At 38.4% G+C, this 19,140-nt stretch overlaps 1 protein-coding gene across 1 annotated transcript; it reads right to left on the bottom strand.

Annotated features, from left to right (window-relative positions):
- Positions 1-5,504: 5,504 nt before the first annotated feature.
- Positions 5,505-6,772, bottom strand: LOC119985533. Its single transcript, XM_038829825.1, has 2 exons — positions 6,357-6,772; positions 5,505-5,568 (listed from the first exon to the last, which is right to left on the bottom strand). Exons 1-2 carry the CDS (start codon positions 6,770-6,772, stop codon positions 5,505-5,507), a joined length of 480 nt encoding a protein of 159 aa, XP_038685753.1.
- Positions 6,773-19,140: the final 12,368 nt, after the last annotated feature.

The following is a 19,140-nucleotide window of genomic DNA, read 5'->3' as shown; positions in this document are numbered from 1 at the left end:
GATGCTCATTTCTCGTGTTCAAGGTATGATTGCAAACATACACAACAATACACAATGTATTTTGCGATACTATTAACTATGCATATGCAAAGGAAATTGGGCATCAAAACTTCAATCTCTACATGGAGGCCATCAGGCCTCTTGATCTGTGATGAATGCAAAGGGGTAGGCACCTACTCTTATAGATTAATGTTCCCCCTTGGGACATTAAATTTCACAAAATATCATCATCAAAACACACAATCAATAGCTATACAGTGAAAACTCAATCAATTAAGGAAATCATGCATTAGGCATTAACAATTTATAATCAAACACATTAAATTGAATCCCTAGATCATACAATCCTAATACACAATAAAAATATGTTATTCTCATGCGCTCAATCACACAACTAGCACAAAATTAAAGGAGAGAGATTGAAGCTACGACTCTTTAAACATACCTCGAGCAATCGAAAATTTGCACCCACTGTTTGGGACTAGAAAGTAGAAAATGAACTTAGCGACTTATCATAATGAAGATAAATATCAAATTTTATCGAAGAAAATTAGCGTTTACAATCAAAATCACAAGAACCTTGACAAAACTTAGAGAGAGAAACTACAATTGAGGCTATATGAAAGTTAGAGAATGAATGAGGAAAAAATCCTTGGAATAGGGTTTTTGCCCTCTTTTTACAATTGAAAATACCTATCTATCATTATAAAGTTGTCCCCATTGGTTACAATCAAGATTTGCCCGAAATACCCTTAAAATTTATGTGCAGAAAACTGTTGAACCTCGACGGGTTTTCGGATGGCTATAGAGGTGTCTAGACCTTCATGTCTTCAATATTTTTTGCTGAAGCCACTGACTCCCCTTTTGCCTTACGATGTCCAGACGGCAAAGGTAGGTGTCCGAACAACAAGTGTCCAGATGGAAGTTAATGTGTCTGGGCGGCTGAAGCTCTTCAAAACTTTGGAAGCCTTTGACTTCAATTTAGCTTGTAAGTGTTCGGACGGCTATGTAGGTGTCCGGACAATTTTGGCCTTAAGTTTTAGTGAAGAATTTGTTTCCAATTATGAAGAAGTGTCTGGATGGCACCATGAGGTGTCCAATTTAGTCGTTTTAACCCGGTTTTCTACAAAACCAATGAGAGGCAAACACTACCTAAAAATGAAAGCATGTACTAAATTAGATCCTTACTCACTGTCGTAGGCATCATGATTGTATTTAGCGAATGCAACAAGCCTTTAGACCCCTAGGTCACCCTAGTGGATGAGTTGTAGTCTCGTGAGGGTTTATCAGAACAACACCCACAAAGATGTAACATCTTTGGACGACCAATCTTAATCCCCCTAAAAGATGACCAAGAAATTTTCATATTAAGAAAAATATATGTGTAATCAAGCAAGACCTCTCAACACATTCACACAAGTAAAACCTTGTTATGAACCCTCTTGGTGTTCATAAATTCCTCACCCCAATTGCAAACAATAACATGAAAGCATTGTGCTAAGTGAATGACTTATACAGTTGAATCGAAAGTATGTGTTTATGAAAGAGAATTTGGATAGGTATAGCTTTGAGAAAGAAATCACCTACAAGAGAAACCAATGCATCCACCAACTCACTTGCTTACCTTGGATCAAATTTATCACTAGGTTTATCAGGTTGTAATGTGGCTATGGGACAAGGTAGAAAGAATTTGGATCTATGTAAAAATTCACAAAGTTAAGTCCAAACATGAGCTACAATCTCATTTTGTCACGTCTTCCACATGTACCACAATTTCAACTACTTCTCCTCCTTGAAACACATGAGGATTAGATTTATTGCATACTTCTCGTTTCTTTTTTTTCTTCTCCTTTTTTTATTCTATTCTTCATTTGTACATCGTACCTAAATCCCATTTTTCAGAATAAAGAGGGGTAGTATCAATACTGACTTATTTTCAAGCTCCTACTCAACCTTGCAACCAAAGGTGGAAAAATTTTGGGAATGTGGCTCACACAAGGCTTGTAAGTTAATTTAAAAGGCTTAAAGAAATTTAGGACATATAATCACTCATAAATGAATAGGCTAGGCTCAATTATCTCAACCTAATGAATACTTCAATCCTAAGTTCACAAGCAAGTAGTGAATACAAAGAGTCACACTTCTCGGTAATCAAATGTAATGAGTGTAAGGCTATTGAACAAACATCCTCATAAGATGTCCAATGAAGTGTGAGAACCGAGATAACAAATTCGCCATCGTGAGGATCAAAAGGAGAGACACCAGCAGGGAGGGATCGACCTACAAAGGAAAGTGATTTCAGACTATCTTTTAAAGTCTTGTACTTCCTTATTGATGAACCTACAACCTAAACCACCAGGTTTTTCATAACCTACCAACTTATATCCTTTGCGAAGGTTATGGTTGGCTTTACAAACTCCTAACTCAGGTATTTCGTCAAACAAGGAAGAACTTTGAACCCTTAATCAGAAGGAAACACGTGGTCGAATTGAGATGAGTAAATTATCTATCTCTTAAATAATATTTCAAGCTAAGTAATTAAATATCATAGGATCATGTCCACATCTATCAAAGTAGGAAAGCCACTTAAGACTTATCTCAGTCCCAAGAAATGTTTCTCAGCGTCGAGGATGCATCTCAGTTGAAGGCAGTAGAGCTATGCAAAAGTAATACAGGACTCCAACTCTAACTCAAAGAACCAAGATAAACGTCTACTAAATGAAATATAAGATAATATTCCTACTCCATTATATGTTAGAATTACTCCATCACTATATAAAGGCACTCCGGTCAGGTAAATATTCATTCATATCTTTTCATACTTTATGGCTAAGTGCTTCGCTTATTCAAGTTCTTGGCTTTATTCTTCATGGTTTTTTGACTTAAGCATTAGGCTTCATAGCTTACATTTTTCATCTTCCGATTCAAAAATATTCCATAGCAACTCGATATCAGACCTAGTTTCGATCCACCTAAGACGTTCAAGAAGCAAGCCAGACTCGCACATCATCATATTGGCACCATCTGTGGGAAGGACATAAATTTCTCATATTAATCATGGTTAAAACGACGTCAACACATATCCAAGGAGGAGGAGCTGATGGTCATCAAGGAGACAATCGACATCCACCACCTCCCTTAACAGACGCCACTCTTCCGCGGGTCAATACTCAAGATGATCAACAAAACTCTGGCACTAGAGAAAGTAAAACCCAAGATCGAGAAAAAGCATTGTGGAGAGCAGTCACAAATTCAACACTGTTGTCATAGATGATGAATGTTTAAGAATATAGGACAATGTAGATCAACAACTTACAGCTATCCAGAAAAGCCTCGTCTTGGACCAAGCTTCAATGAAGACCGTAACTCCTCTTACACCAAAGATACGAAGTGCTCCCATGCCGAAACACTTCAAGTCGAGCAGTATCAAAAAATATACAAGGAAGGGTGACCCAGTAGATCATATTCTCGGTTTCATTGACTTTCAAGAAGCAATTGACAAGGCCTGCTGCAAGATATTCACAGTTTCACTGACAAGAGTAGCAAAAAGATGTTTCCTAAATCTTCCGTGGGAGAGCATCTCTAGCTTCGGTAAACTCACTCTCAATTTTTCCATCCACTTTGCAAGTGCAAGAAATTCGACCAAGATTGACATAACACTGATGAACATCAAACAATGAAATGATGAAACACTTAGGGAGTTCATTGCAATGTTCAATAAAGAATGTCTTGAAGTTCCCAACTTTCAAGTCTTTGTGATGCCAACAACTCTTGTGCGGACAATCTGACATCCCATTTGAAGTATTCTTTGTCTAAAAAATCACTCGACGGTTTGGTAACTTTCCTAGTCAGGGTGAAAAAATATACGATCGCTGACAGACAATGGATGAAGCAGATGCGGATCCTTACTCATTTCTGTGAAAGAAAACAACAAGTGGCCGAGACAAGGCCAACAAAAAGGAAATCTCGGACAATTCCAAAAAGTTAAGACTCTGGGCCACCTCCTTAGTATTCCAATTACACCCCCTTAAATACTTCAATCAAAAACTTTCTGATGGAGATTCAAGACCGAGACCTCCTCAAATGGTCCCCGAGGATGAAGGTGATTTCTGGCCAAAATCCGAGCAACAAGTATTGCAAATTTCACAAAGGATCAAGACATGATATTGAGGACTATCACCAACTCAAGGATGAAATTGAGAGCCTCATTTGATGTGACACTTGAAAGTTTCACCAAATACGGAGAAAATAAAAGAGGGAGAGATGATGACAAGAATGATAATCAGAGACAGAGGAGAAGAGATGATGATTCTCCTTAAAGGCAAAATCAAGACACGACGAGTACTATTAATATGATTATAGGAGGATTGGCTGCAAGGGGAGAAAGTTTTTCAAAACAAAGAACTTATGCCCGAATAATTAACAGCGTTTATGACATAGCAAATAGGCAAAAAAAGAGACGAGGAGGCTATTAGCTTCACCGAGGAAGATGCTGATGAAATCAAGATAGATGTGGTAGGAAGAAAGCTTTTCTCATGCATTCTTCTTGATCAATCACTATGAACTCTCTCAATGACTTAATGGCAAAAGTACATCTAAGTAAGTAGGATATAAAATTGTCTAAATTTTTTTTAAGTTTTTTGGACTCGTTTGTTTTTAGAATGGTAGTAAAAGGTAGATATAAATTATACTGAATACGTGGGTTACCTTTATTTATGGCATCTGTTCGACCCCAGTCATGTTTACAGAATGCGTAAAAAAATTTCAATATTGGTACGTAACTTTAGAGGAGCTAGGAATGTATTATTAATACACCTATATAACCAATTGTTGAACCAAAAAGACAAAACATAAACCACTGAACGGGGCTTAATAATTAAATATGTTTACCCTATCAAAACTTACAAATTGGAACTGCATTTCTATTTGTACTAAAATCAAACTCTACATATCAACTGACACATGGCATGATGGCTCCCACGGTACACAAAAAAGTGACCAATCTCCTGGTGACACGTGGCCAAGGCAAGGAGAATTTTTTACTAATCATTGTTCATTTTGTAGGATTCTAATTGGTTGCTAACTTGAAATCCAAGGATTAGTTCCTAGAAATCGGGGTTGTCCAAGATTCACTATCCAAAGGGTTACAATTCAAGGAGTTTCGGTCTTAACGGATAAAGTTTTTTCAAACGTGGTTTGTTGAGTAACTACTGAGATTTTTGGTAGGATTATACCAAAGAAAGTCCTAGAGAAACGAAAGTTTGTTAGCTGAACATCTCAATTTTCTCTCAAACTCGTTTCTAGCTGAAGCACGACTCCACGAGGCTTAAACCACATTCGTCCTACACAACACAGAAGGATACATTTTTATACAATCTCTTGTGTAGAAGCAGTAACAAAATGATCGACATGAGCCATGTTCCCATATTTTCAACCATCAAGCTTGAAGACTCGCGAAGCATGAAGCAAAGACTTCCATGACTTCAAGAGAGTCTATTCCCTCCTTAAAGAAGAACCATGATCAGGGACATGCTGCCATCATCCCCATTTTCAGAAGAATGTTGTGGGCTGTTATAAGCCCACTAACCTAGTCACTTCATCCAGTAGCAAGAAAATGGTTTTACCACGATCCCCATAATGTACCATGACATATACTTGAAGAAGAACATAGGAAGTATCCATCACTTGACATTATAATATGGCTCCGTGCCAACTAATTCTTAGATTTATCTTTCCAAAAGCCTCCGCGTCTTTGTTTTATTTTAGCTTGTAAGAGCATCTCCAATGCGAGAGCTATATGAGTTGCTATCTTCAAATAACTGCCATTATACATCTCATCTTCAAGAAATCGCTCTCCAATGCATGGGCTATATGGGTTGGTATAATAGCAACTTACCCTCTTGGGTGCAATATTTACCAACTCTTGAAGAGAGAGAAAGTTGGAGGTTTAAAAAACGAGGGAACTACAACTACCAAGTACGGAGTTTCTTCAACCTCGATTTGGTTTCTATGATTTGAGAGGGGAACAATGGAGATGAAGAGGCCTGGAGGAATTGATGGCCCCCATAGTTGGAGGAGGTGTCGATCGGGCTTCTGAGTTGTTGATTTGGTTGATCAAAATGTCAAACCCACTTTCTTTATTGTTTGTTTTGACAAACAAGAGAAAGTTATGAAATTATTAGTTATTCTCGGTGGTTTCTATGAGGTGTTAGGATTATTGACAAGCAAGAGGAAAGCTTGAGGAAATTAATTTTTAAAAATTATTGTTTATTTTGAAATTGCATAAACTAGACCGAAGAGAGTAAATTTAAAGTAGTACATTCCATCTTCAACTCTATTGATTTCCATAGAGTTGCCACAACTGCTTAATTAAATCCAACTTGAGTTGAGTGTGGGATTCACTACTCCTAATTCGGCCCAAATTTTGAAACATCTCTTCAATTGCACGTCCACGCGACACCTGTATAGGAGGATAAGAATCATTATCATCAAAGATGGTGTCACCGGGTTCTCCTTCATCCTCAATTATCATGTTATGCAAAATGTTGTATGCTTTCATGATAGTTGAAAGCGTATTCACGTCCCTAGGATGAGCAGGTCCATGCACAATAGCAAAATGGGCTTGGAGCACTCTAAAAGCCCTCTCAACATCTTTACATCTCGCCTCTTGTATTATAACAAAATGTTTGTTCTTCAAACCTTGTGGACAAGAAATTGTTTTCACAAAAGTTGCCCACCCAGGATATATACCATCAGCAAGGTAATAGCCCATCATGTAATCATGTCCATTAATTTTACAATGTCAGGTATGCATGCAATCAATACTGCCTAACAACCTCGAAAAACCGTTTTGTTCACCAAGGGCTAACAATCACAAAATGTCACTATTGTTGGGAGCCCTCGGGTACTCGCCCCCATAAACATCCACAATTGTTGCAACAAAGGCTCTAAGACTCTCAAACACAGTGCTTTCTCTAATCCAGACGTATTCATCAAGAGAATCTACTGGTGGTCCATATGCAAGCATCCTCATTGCGGCTACTATCTTATGAAGTGAAGACAAGCCAAGAACTCCAAGAGCATCGAGCCTCTGTTGGAAGTACTCATTGTGAGCTACGACTCCATCAATAATGTGACAGAAAAGGGGACGTCTCATGCAAAATCTTCTGTGAAATAAATTATCAGGATAAACAGGATTTGGGGAGAATAGTCACACCACAATCTTTCGTGCCCATCATGTCTACTCCGATTAATCGTTCGATGGCAAGGAACGGAACCACGGTGGAGCACCAATTGTCTTCAACTAGCCATTTCCTCTACCTATGCTACTACAGCTACCATCAATTCGAAGTCTTCATTGGAATCCTCTTCAATATTGAGGATATCTTCGAGAACGTTTGAAAAATGATTCATAATGAAAAAAATTAGAGAGAAGTTGAACTTTAAATAACAGAGAAGTCAATAAGAATGATGAAATTCAACTAGATAACTAGCATATTTATAGAAGAATTTTGGCGACAAAATTGTTCGCAGAAAAATTTGGGCGGAAAAATTTGGGTAGTTTATATTTTGGCGAAAAAAGTGAAACATGGGCCTCAATTAAGTAGGCTTACATTGAATAGTGTTTTACCACCCAAAATATAACAACTCCCATTAGAATGAAAGAATTATACCAACCCATTTTGACACTATTCAAGTTGGTATAGTATAATTATACCAACCCAATATACTAACTCCCTTTGGAGTTGCTCTAAAGCACGCCTACATCCTAGGATGTATCCCTTTTCAATGAAAATCCTACGCCCAATCCATTTGGTGCAGAGGTTAGATTCGATGCAGTCTGACAAAAATCCTATCAAATCCTTTGGATTGATAGCAAGCCCTGACACACTTGCAAATCCAACATCCATATCCACAAAATTATTGTTCCCAGCAGTCGAAATTGTAAGATCTTATGTCCAGAGCGGAAGAATAACCAACATATTTTTGACACACCTGGTGGCACTAAGTATCAGAAACAGTCAAAATTGAAGATCTTCTATCCAGCGCAAAAGAATCCAACAATTTCATATGTTAATATACACATATTACACACATGCTCCTAACAAAATTTGAAACTAACATAGCAGTTGTGAGTTAACATAAAAAACAGTTGTGCATTAAAAAAATTTTGACTTGAATATATAACCCTATTGAATCACTTCTATGGTTCCCACCAATATAACTGTTCACATTATATACATTAAACATTTTTTTCCAATTGCCTATAAGGGCAGATTGTCTTACACGCCCTGCATCCTCATTACAAGAATGACAAATAAGAGACGACGTTAATTCCAAACATGCATGGACCCGGGGACCTGAATAAATTAAGAAATGTAGACCAAACCAGAATCGAAACACTAAATCTAGAAATCCAAACAAAGAAAGTGAATGGCAAAAGGAATTTTAAAAAAGAAAATAACGCCAAATACCAAAAAGAAAAAGAAAAAAACAGAATGGTTAGCATTGAAGTACAAAAATACCGGACCAAACACCATAGAGGGGAAATCAGCATAATATATCATAATAACAGGACAAGACATGGAACTGCTAAGTGAAACATTCACTGGCAAGTTCAGCACTGAACTTCTTATATCTATACACCATGATAATCCATCACAAGAAACAATAAAAATTTCAAGGATAATGCTTAAGACCCCCAAAAAACCCTCATTTAATGTGGAGTGTTGGATGTGAAGTGAACCATAAATATGTGTTTTTAATCAATGATTATTTTAATACCACATAGATTTGAGAGACTTTTGGGAGTCTCTAGCATTGTCCCAATTTCTTACACTATGCAATTTGAAGTGCCAATGAAACAAAACAAAATCTTTTTTGGGACGGTACGTTTTAGCAGAGTAAAATTGTCCACATCCATCACATTGTGCAATTTTTAAGAAAGGAAACAAAGTATCAATGCAAAGCAGAGCTTTGAAAATTTTTAAGTGCGTAAATATGAAGTGCAACTTGAAGAAATGGAGCCAAAACGATGAAAAGTAAATTTACTGAATTCAATTTAATAGGTAAGCCACCAAAAGTTCTTCCAAAGTAAAGAATATTACGCACTTATTTCTCATGCAAATGTTATCCCCAGGTCCCAGTTAGAGGAGGGCATGTAGCCAATTTTCTTGAGCAACAATTAAAATCAAGCATTTACCTCCACGGCATGGCCTACCCCAAATAGTAGTGCCGCCTTCTTCTGGAATAAGTTTCCTTGAACCTGAGATTGATATAAAACATATTCAATGAAGCACGCGAAAAATCGAATACGAAATAAACTTAAACTCGACTGTTTGAGGAAATAGAAAACATCTGCAAACATTTAGTGCATGTCGAAATTTCCTCAACTTACAGCTCCCAAACTTTTACAAGTTTCATTTTGTAAATTACTATGACAAAAGAATAACACAAATATAGTAAAGAACGCGTCACTGTTGCAGTGGATACCATGGCTTTTGTGGGATCCCATGAAAAATATTTTGTGAAGAATGATGGTTCATTTCTTTCTGTAACTTTATAAAGTGGTACATTATGAGATAACCCCTCCATAGATACAACCATGTCTATGTATATATGCAAAAGTGTATCATATAGTAACTTGAGTAGATATTCAATTGGTAATACAACAAAGAAAAAGCGCTAAAGTATTACTTTGCCAATTTCAAAAGCATCCTGCTTTTCTTTGGAGTCCACAGACTGACCAACCCAAACAAATACTTCAGCATAGGAGTCCATTATCAATACATCCTTGGTCAATAGATCATCTTGAGAAAAGTTGTAAACTTTCTCAATCTGCCAAAAGAGCATTAAGGCCTCAATATAAAGGGATATGAATAAGTTAAATCTAAGCTCACCTCAAGTTTTCCTGGGGATCCACAAGACAAAAAAAGCAATCACAAAAATGTTATTCCAACTAATTATTAATGATACTAACTCAGGTAGGTGTTAATTGAAATGGAAAAGTTTGACTGAACTTAAGAATAAGAAATCCACCTTTATTTATTGAGTATGTAAACGAGTGCGGATCTCTGACGATCTCCTGAGAAACCTTTTGCTGGTGTAACTTTGTTTTCCTCCAAGGGCAAACCAGAAAGCTGAGCTCTATACACCTTCTTTCGCATGTTTCAAAGTAACTCCAGACTGCATTAGTGATACAAATGATATTAGACACAATCCTTTCACAGAAAAACCACCTTCTACAAGACCAACATCACTGGAAAGTGAAAACAGATGAACCTATAAGTTACCAGTTCACAATCATGTTTTGAGATAGCGCACAGGGATTCATTTGCTCCCACATGGGAACACATTTCAAGCTTAAATAATAGCATTTCCCAATTGCACCAACGAAGTTCAGGCAATGCTCTTAACACTTTCAGGTTCAAATTCGAGGTTAAAACTCACAATTCACTAATACCCAAGTCAGAACCAAACGAAATGCACAAAAATAACCCAAAAAAATGGTGAAAGATACCATAAATCATCCAAACAAACCACCAAAATCTGTAGATGCGTTAAATCTCGAACGACGCCGAATAATGGGCTTGCGTGTCACCAACCTCTATTATGCGACACCGTTTCTTTTGTCACTCTTAAGTCAGTTAGCCGTTAGATGAAAGGTTGGTTGATTGGCTAGGATTAGCTTTCACTTATCTTATTTATGTTACTTTGTACGTAGGGTTATCTTTTGTCTTGGATGTATTGGTCTTGTAAAAGAACTATGGAGAGCCGCCTCTCTCGAAAAGGCTTATCTTTATCTGCTTGTTGTATTGTATGATCCTCTTCTAGAACATTGCAGTGATTATATATATATATATATAGAACAGTTTATCCTTGCTAGTTGTAGCTATTGGGTAGTACTCTTTCACTGGGTGTGTAACAAATTGGCATCGAAGACGAACGACCCTCATGGTGAAGACGCGTACAATGGCAGACAGTGTTTCACCAGCGCAAATCTTGGAAGCTATTTCGGCCCTCACGGCCCATTTGGATGCTCAAAACTTGGTCATTCAAGTCATCAATGATCGACTGGTTTCGACCCCAGCCCTTGACCCACCTCATCTGCCTCAGTTAGGTAATCTTGTTGTTGATTATGGCAGGGAGAACAACGCTAACAACGCACAAGGACAAAATCGTAATCCTCGCTTGGACTTTCCCAAGTACACCGGTGATGATCCGGCAGTGTGGCTCTAGCGTGTCAATCAATACTTTATCTATTACCAAATGTCAGCAGGTCAGAAGCTTTTGATTGCTTCCTATCACATGGAAGGCAGGGCAGCAATTTGGCCTCGCGACTTCCAAGCCTCTGGCATTATTCCGTCATGGATAGATTTCATTGCAGCATTACAGACATGGTTTGGCCCTGGTCTGTTTGATGATCCACTCAAAGAACTTATGCATCTTTGGCAAACGGGAACGGTGGATGAGTATACAATGAGGTCTGAAGACCTCATAGTCAGAATCCCAGGATGGACAGCCATGCACAAGTTGAGTTGTTATTTGGGGGGCCTCAAGGAGAAGATTCGCCTGCCGGTTAAAATGCTCATGCCCCAACCACTTATGGCAGCTCAGGCCTTGGCACGCATGCAGGAGGAGACATTGTTAGCCACACGACGCCAGTTTCGGAGTACGCAACTGGGTACTCTGTTTCACCATCACTCCGAGCCTAGTGTGCATGGTGCATCCTCTAACAACGTTAGTAGCTCCACCTGCACCATTATCGCTTCCATATCCAGGATATGGCATGGGTCTTAGCACCACGGTGGCCTCACCTTCGGTCTCATACTCTTCAACAGACGCAGCCTGAAACTCCACCTCACCCAAGGGATTTCCCATTCAGCAAATCACTGATCAACAAATACGGGATAAGAAAAGGAAGGGATTGTGTTACAGCTGCGATGCAAAGTGGTCTCCGGGTCAAAATGTCCTAATCCCAAACTCTTTTATATTGAGGCTCAAGATGATTCTTTAGTTTGTGAGGAGGTGAGCTATAGTGGGGATGTACATCAGGAGGAGAGAATGGTGATGACACGGGTAACTCTGGGAAGGTATCAAGCTCTACAATAACCCCATCAATTTCTTTGCACACTCTCTCGGGCTCGACTGCGTCCCGTACTGTAACGCCCCGACCCGGAATGTGTTACTTTTGGTACCCTCTAAATCAAACCATAATAAATTCAATCATCACACCACCGAAAATTTCGAAAGCACCTCCGCATATTACGGAGGATGCCAACCTGGAGCAAACACGCAGCAAAATCACAAATATATTCACAACCTAGGCAGGGCCTCCGGCCATCTAACAACTCATAACACAGTTAAATTCTCAAATCTAAGCAGGGCCTCAGGCCTCCTAGCATATCATATCATCAATCAATTTCACATCTAAGCAGGGCCTCGAGCCACCTGACAGTCATACATAATTTCTCCACACAGCAACATATATAATCAACATCCAGCACAAATAGCAATCCAGCAAACATAGGAAGTCGTCAGGACACAAAGTCCACAAACCCGGTTCGGGAGTCCTAATCACACGGAGTACCCTCCCTACCGTTTATCCCACAGTCAAGAATAGGGATATCACACAACGTCTCTACTAAGAAATATAGATACGACCAAAATAGTAATAACATGAATCAAGTTTAGAACTATCTAGTCCTATCACTCTCCAAGGGTCTATCCATGTCACACACCCTCCTCCTGATCCGTGACCCTAGTACCAGAACTAGACTCACCTGTGAGGAGGGAATAGGAGAAAGAAAAGGGTGAGCGAAAGGCCCACTAAGGAATAATAAAGAGTAAGTGAATAATATAAGGTTGAAATATTAAAGAAATGCACAAATGCAACAATATGATAGCTAACATCATGTACACCTAACACAAGTAGATAACCACACCATACGAGATCCTAACTTGGCCCATCGGCATCCCTACACATATCGGGACCCTAAACAGCCCAACGACATCATCGCATGGTGTTTCGAGCACATATGGAATCCTAATCCTGCCCACCGGCATTCCCGTAGTCATGGGAACCCTGAACGGCCCAACGACATTTCACATTTCACATCAATCACAACTAGGAGATATACGGGTCCATACCCGACATCTTCCGTGCAATTACAATGCATGTCCAACATGGTTATGCAATAGGGTAAACCTATAACCTATATATATACATATACTACTACATGATGCATGTTCAAGAGTAATTCATGCTCAATGGAAGATTGAACAAGTAGGGTATGCAATATAATTCAAATCATACAATAAAGAAATCACAAAGTGGGGTTATTCTCCCTTAGGCACAATTTAGGCGAGAACGCATCATAATGAACAATGGGGAATGATAAATGTTCTCAATAGGAAGACATATTCAAAGAGAATAACAAAGGGTGGAATTTCCCTACCTCGCACACCAAAAATTAGCTATGTAAATCAATACTCAACCTTGACTTTTCCTGGCCTCAACCAACCTATTATTCGCTAAACCAATCCTCCAATCAATATAAAAACAACTTCAATTTCACCTATCTAACACAAATTAATTCAATAAATCAAGAACTCATTACCTTCTCTTACCCAAAACTTTCCAAGTTCTTGAACTTCACCTACTCAAGCTTGCTACTCCAATCAACAATAGAATCTAGCAATACAACCATAAGCAAGTCTAAATCAACCTATTAAATCCACTAATTTCATGTAATTTAAAGATTTTCCCCCAAATCTACAAAACCCATAAAACCCTATAATCCCAAATCACCAAATCTCTAAATACTAGCTTTTAGGTTTAAGAAACTTACCAAGGTTGTAGAAACAAGTAGAAGTTGTAGAAACAAGTAGAAGGAAGGGATTCAAGCTTCCTTTAGGCCTCAAATGATGTAGGAACTCATGGATTTGAGTTTGGGTTCAAACCTTGAAAGATTAGAACAAAGAGAGGAATTTAAGAATATGTAAGCTAGAGAGAGAAGTCATGAATCCAACTTGAAACAACTTGAAAGAGGACAATCTTACCTTGATTGATGATCTTAGGTTGATGGGAGGAAGGAAATTTGAGATAAAATGGGGTTTAGGGCTTGTTTAGGTTGAGTATGTCAAGAGAATTCGCGAAATGGGTGTTTAAAACCATCCTCGGGATTTTTTATTTTTTTTAAGGAGGTGTCTGGACACCCTATAAGGCCGTCTGGACACCTCTGCCCATTTGGCAGATCTGTGCCATTTTATTAAAGTTGTCCGGACGGTTACACCTGTAACCCAAATTTTCAGTTTTAAACCACTTGTATACTCCCAATTCACTTGGTTTTTATTTCTAATGGTTTTAAATATATCTATATACTCAACCCATGTTGGTCCTACTTAATTTTCAAAAGAAAAAGAAGTTTGGGGTATTACACGTACCATGAGAGTAGTTGGTCGTATTGGGAAGTTGCAATTTGTGGTGCTAATCAACTCCGGGTCTACCCACAATGTTATTGACCCAAGTCTTTCTTAGAAGGCTCAACTGGTGCTACCACAACAAACCCCAATTCCAGTTACCTTGGCAAATGGTGATGTGTTACAAAGCACAAGGAAGATTTGTGGCGTTGTTTTTAGCTTGCAAAATATACCATTCTGTGTTGACTTCTTGGTCTTACCACTGGGTGGGTGGGACATGGTGCTGGGTATACTGTGGCTCAAAAAATTTGAGGTGGTGCAATGGGACTTTCACAACCTTACTATGGAATTTGTGAATCAGGCATGGCAATGCAAATTGTTGGGCATTCAACCTTCCACAAGTGAGTTTGTATCATCGGTAGGCTCTTAAAAGTTGGGTGCTTTGGAACGGCATGGGGTATTGTTACAGATTATTGAGGCTAATTTCGATTCATCACATACTGTAGTGGATAAGGACCATTCAAGAATTATTGTCCACCTTCAACTCAATCTTTGCTGAACCCTCTGGTCTAACTCTTGCTAGAAATCACGATCACAGAATTTTGCTACAAAATGGCACCACTCCCATTAATGTCTGACCATACCGTTATCCCCACTATCAAAAGGCAGAGATTAAGAAAATAATTCAGGAGTTGCTAAAAACTGGAGTGGTTCACAATAGTGTTAGTCCGTACTCTTCACCAGTTCTCTTAGTGCAGAAGGCGGATGGTACTTGGCGAATGTGTGTAGACTATCAGGCGCTCAACAAGGCAACGATTAAAGATCGGTTTCCAATACCCTGATTCAGGAACTCCTTGATGAACTTAATGGCACTACCATGTTTTTCAAATTAGATCTTCGTTCGAGTTACATCAAATATGGGTTGTGAAGGAGGATATTCCTAAGACGGCCTTTCGCAAACACAAGGGTCACTATGAGTTCCTTGTGATGCCGTTTGGGTTAACAAAAGCCCCCTCGACCTTCCAAAGTCTTATGAATGCGGAATTTAAGCCTTACCTTCTCAAGTTTGTATTGGTTTTTTTATGATATTCTTGTGTATAGTCAATCCAAACAAGAACATCTTGAGCATTTCGTTGTAGTATTGAAGCTGCTCTCTCAACACATGTTATTTGCTAAGGCATCTAAATGTAACTTTGGTGTGAGTGAGGTGAGCTATTTGGGTCACATTATTGATCAACAAGGGGTGCGGACAGATTTGGCAAAAACTCAGGCGATAAGAGACTGGCCTGTGCCAAACTCAGTGAAGGCCGTTCGCGGGTTCTTGGGGTTAACCAAAAATTTATCAAGGGGTATGGCTCAATTGCTTCGCCTCTATACAAACTTCTGGCAAAGGACTCTTTTATGTGGGGTGCTTCGACTGATTCTACTTTTCAGAAGCCTTTGGAGGTAGTGGCAACACCACCTGTGTTGGCCTTACCTGATTTTAATAAGCCTTTTGTCATAGAGTGTGATGCTTCTGGCATGGGAATTGGGGCAGTTCTGATGCAGAATAATAGGCCAATTTCATACTTCAGGGCTACTTTTAAGCCGCAGGCCTTAAATCTTTCCACGTATGAGAAGGAGCGTTTTGCTCTAGTGTCGGCTTTAAGAAATGGAGGGCTTACTTGCTGGGACATACTTTCATAGTGAAGACAGACCACTATAGCCTTAAGTTTCTTCTTGAGCAAGAGATTGGTAACTCGATGCAACAAAAATGGATTAGCAAGCTTTTTGGCTATAATTTTTCGATGGAATACAGGAAGGGAAAGGAGAATCAAGTGGCGGATGCGCTGTCCAGGTAGTAGGAAGGGGTAATGGGGAGTTCCTCCTCCATATGTGCAATCACGATACTGACATTAGAATTACTTGCAGATATCAAACACTCATATGAAGGGGACACTTTGATTCAGCAGCTTAACACCAAGCTCAGAGAGGATGCTGCTTCGTGTGATCATTTTAGTTTGAGAATTGATGTTCTATTTTATAAACATAGGCTTGTGGTGGGAAGCCAAGTCGGCACCAGGGAGAAGATTTTAGAGCAAATGCACACGTCCACCCTTGCTGGGCATCCTGGCTATAATAAGACACTTCAGAAAACTCAAAAGGAGTTCTATTGGCCCGGACTGAAGAAGTCTGTGAAGGAGTTTGTAAAAAATTGCCAGACTTGTCAAGCTACCAAGTACCTAAACTCTCAGCCTTATGGTCTTCTCTAGCCACTGCCAATTTGTAACACCCCTCCTTCACCCGAGGTGGTTACATGGCACGATAACTATCCACGCGTTCCCATCCATTAGGGTCCACATGTATAGCTCCTGTAAGCCTCTTTGGTACCATACTAAAACGTCAATAATAGCTACCATAATATTTAAATAAACTTTCAGGTCTTTTAATTACATCACCAAGATAACTTGAAATATCACTACTTAGATTACACCGTACAATTTATTGAAAGTAAAAACTAGCACAAATATAAACATAGCATCCAAGCCTTTTGTGAGCTCAAACGCATCCTCTTAGCTTGTATTATTATCTACATGTATGGAAAATATGTAGGAGGGTTAACCAAGCTAATCCAAAGAACACTTAAATTTTTCAAAAATAAAATATAAAGCAAATCTTCCTCGCATAAGTCATACCCAACAATTGAAGCTTAAATCAAATATTTCCGGGCATATGTAGAACAAAAAGAAATTCTATGCATGTCGCTTTATACACAAATATATATATATACATGTATAATATAAAAAAAATGTGCATGTATTTATGTATATCATAAAACAATTCTCAATCATTCCTCCACATTTGATCCATAATTGGACCGCGTCCCTCGTACGGATTGCCCCGAAGTCGTCACTCCAGTTTGTAGGGAGGGAACACCACATGTGAGCCTCTTCGTCAAGAAAGTTCATGGTACTTTTATGATAGGCGGTGAGTAGGGTCAACACCTCCTACTAACTGTAAAATTACATTGATTTTATACCTCTCTTTCTTAACTTATTGCTTTGTTTTCAAGTTTAACTTGGGTGTTTTACGTTATTTTCGTTTGCATTTCAGTTAATCGAATCGTAGACGATGAGTTATGTCAATGGCAATTTTGACAATGTTATTGGGCATGTACATGCGAGTCTTGGTAATTTCAGAAAAATCTGCCATTGTTCAGTCCAGCGTACTTGTGAAGGTCACCATAAATCCTTTGAGAAGATCTGGGTTTTGTGTCATATACCGTTGAAAAGATATGGAAGTCTAGTTTCTGAAGAATTTTACAGTTTGTGATTCAGAGTTTTGTGGACAAAGTTATGACAGTTTGAATACAGACTGCGCAGGTCAGAAAATCAGGAATCCGGGCTCATACTTAACAATATTGGTTTAAGACTTCTTGAAAGCCCAAGGACGTTTCCAGCTTTTGAAGGAAACTAATAGAGCATTAATTTATGATTTGAATGAATCTTTGACTATTATGATTCCATATTTCAGCTGGAGGAAATCTTTATGCAAGAGGAAACTAAAGGATTCTAATTCTACTAGGATTATTTTGTTTCCTTTCATATGGATGACTTTAACCTAACCAAGAATGATATAAAAGGGGCTAGCATACATAGAAAGAGATGGCAGACCTAAGGGAGAGACTCAAAAATCACATAAGGTGAGCATATTGGAGAGCAACATCACTACGAGAGAAGAAAGCGACAAGGTTCTTAAAAGGGGAATCCTCTTCACCAAGATTACTTTGTGAAGGGTGTTCTTTTTCTTAAGTTCTTGATGTTGTTCCTTCTTGAATTGTTGATGTTTCTATATATTATGTGTGGCTAAACTCTTTTACTAGAGATTCGATGTAGCCTAGCATGACTATTCTATGTCTTAATTAATTTGTTGTCAATTCAAGTTTCTAGTTTTATTCATTGTGCTTCATATATCATGTGTTGATTTAATGACTGATCACCATTATTTAGATACATGTTTGAGACAAGATTACACCACGATCAATGGGTAAACTTGATATAGCTCTTGTGAATGAATGAGATGTTGTTGAAGCACAATCCATGCATAGACACTCTTGGTTCTTGATGTTCTTCTTGCACTCAATGCATTCTTGTTTGTAATCTTGACCACAATCAATGGCTAGATAACAATTTAAGAATAGTTTATCTTGACCACAATCAATGGCGTTTCATATTTTAGATAAGAACGAACCTTAGAAACGAGAATTGAATTTTAACCAAATAAGACATAGAATAGGATTGTTATGGTGAAATCGAAGTCCTAGTTTGCATTCTCTTGATTTAAAACACCCTGAATCTTTCTAATATTCTTGCACTTTCTTGATTTTCAAATTCACACAACTTCTCTTTAATTTTCAGAAATAATTTAGTTTTATTTTTTTTTGTTATCTTGAGACATTCTAATTGAGTAGAAATTGGAATTACTTGACAAATCTCCATGGGATCGACCTCGCTATTGCATACCTATGCTATAATTGTATTCGTACGCTTGCGAGTTAATTAAAATTACAACACCTACCACACCCGAACACATCATATTACAAATTCAAATAGTCTCCACAATCGGGTCAAGGTTTGAGGTTGTTGCGTGCACTGACTTTCACAACATAACCCATAACTAAATAATAATCCATCAAGTACCAATCACCAAGAATATGGAATAGAGAATTTTAACATATAT

The sequence above is a fragment of the Tripterygium wilfordii genome, chromosome 19, assembly GCF_013401445.1.
Source record: "Tripterygium wilfordii isolate XIE 37 chromosome 19, ASM1340144v1, whole genome shotgun sequence".
NCBI lineage: Eukaryota > Viridiplantae > Streptophyta > Magnoliopsida > Celastrales > Celastraceae > Tripterygium > Tripterygium wilfordii.
The sequence above is the reverse complement of the archived record's forward strand: the minus strand, read 5'-3'. Positions and strand labels throughout refer to the sequence as shown.

Coding starts and splice junctions, on each gene's coding strand:
- LOC119985533 (XM_038829825.1), bottom strand. CDS start 6,772: ATGGGCTATTACCTTGCTGATGGTATATATCCTGGGTGGGCAACTTTT. Junction 5,569..6,356: donor GATTTAATTAAGCAGTTGTG/GCAACTCTATGG, acceptor GGCTTATAACAG/CCCACAACATTCTTCTGAAA.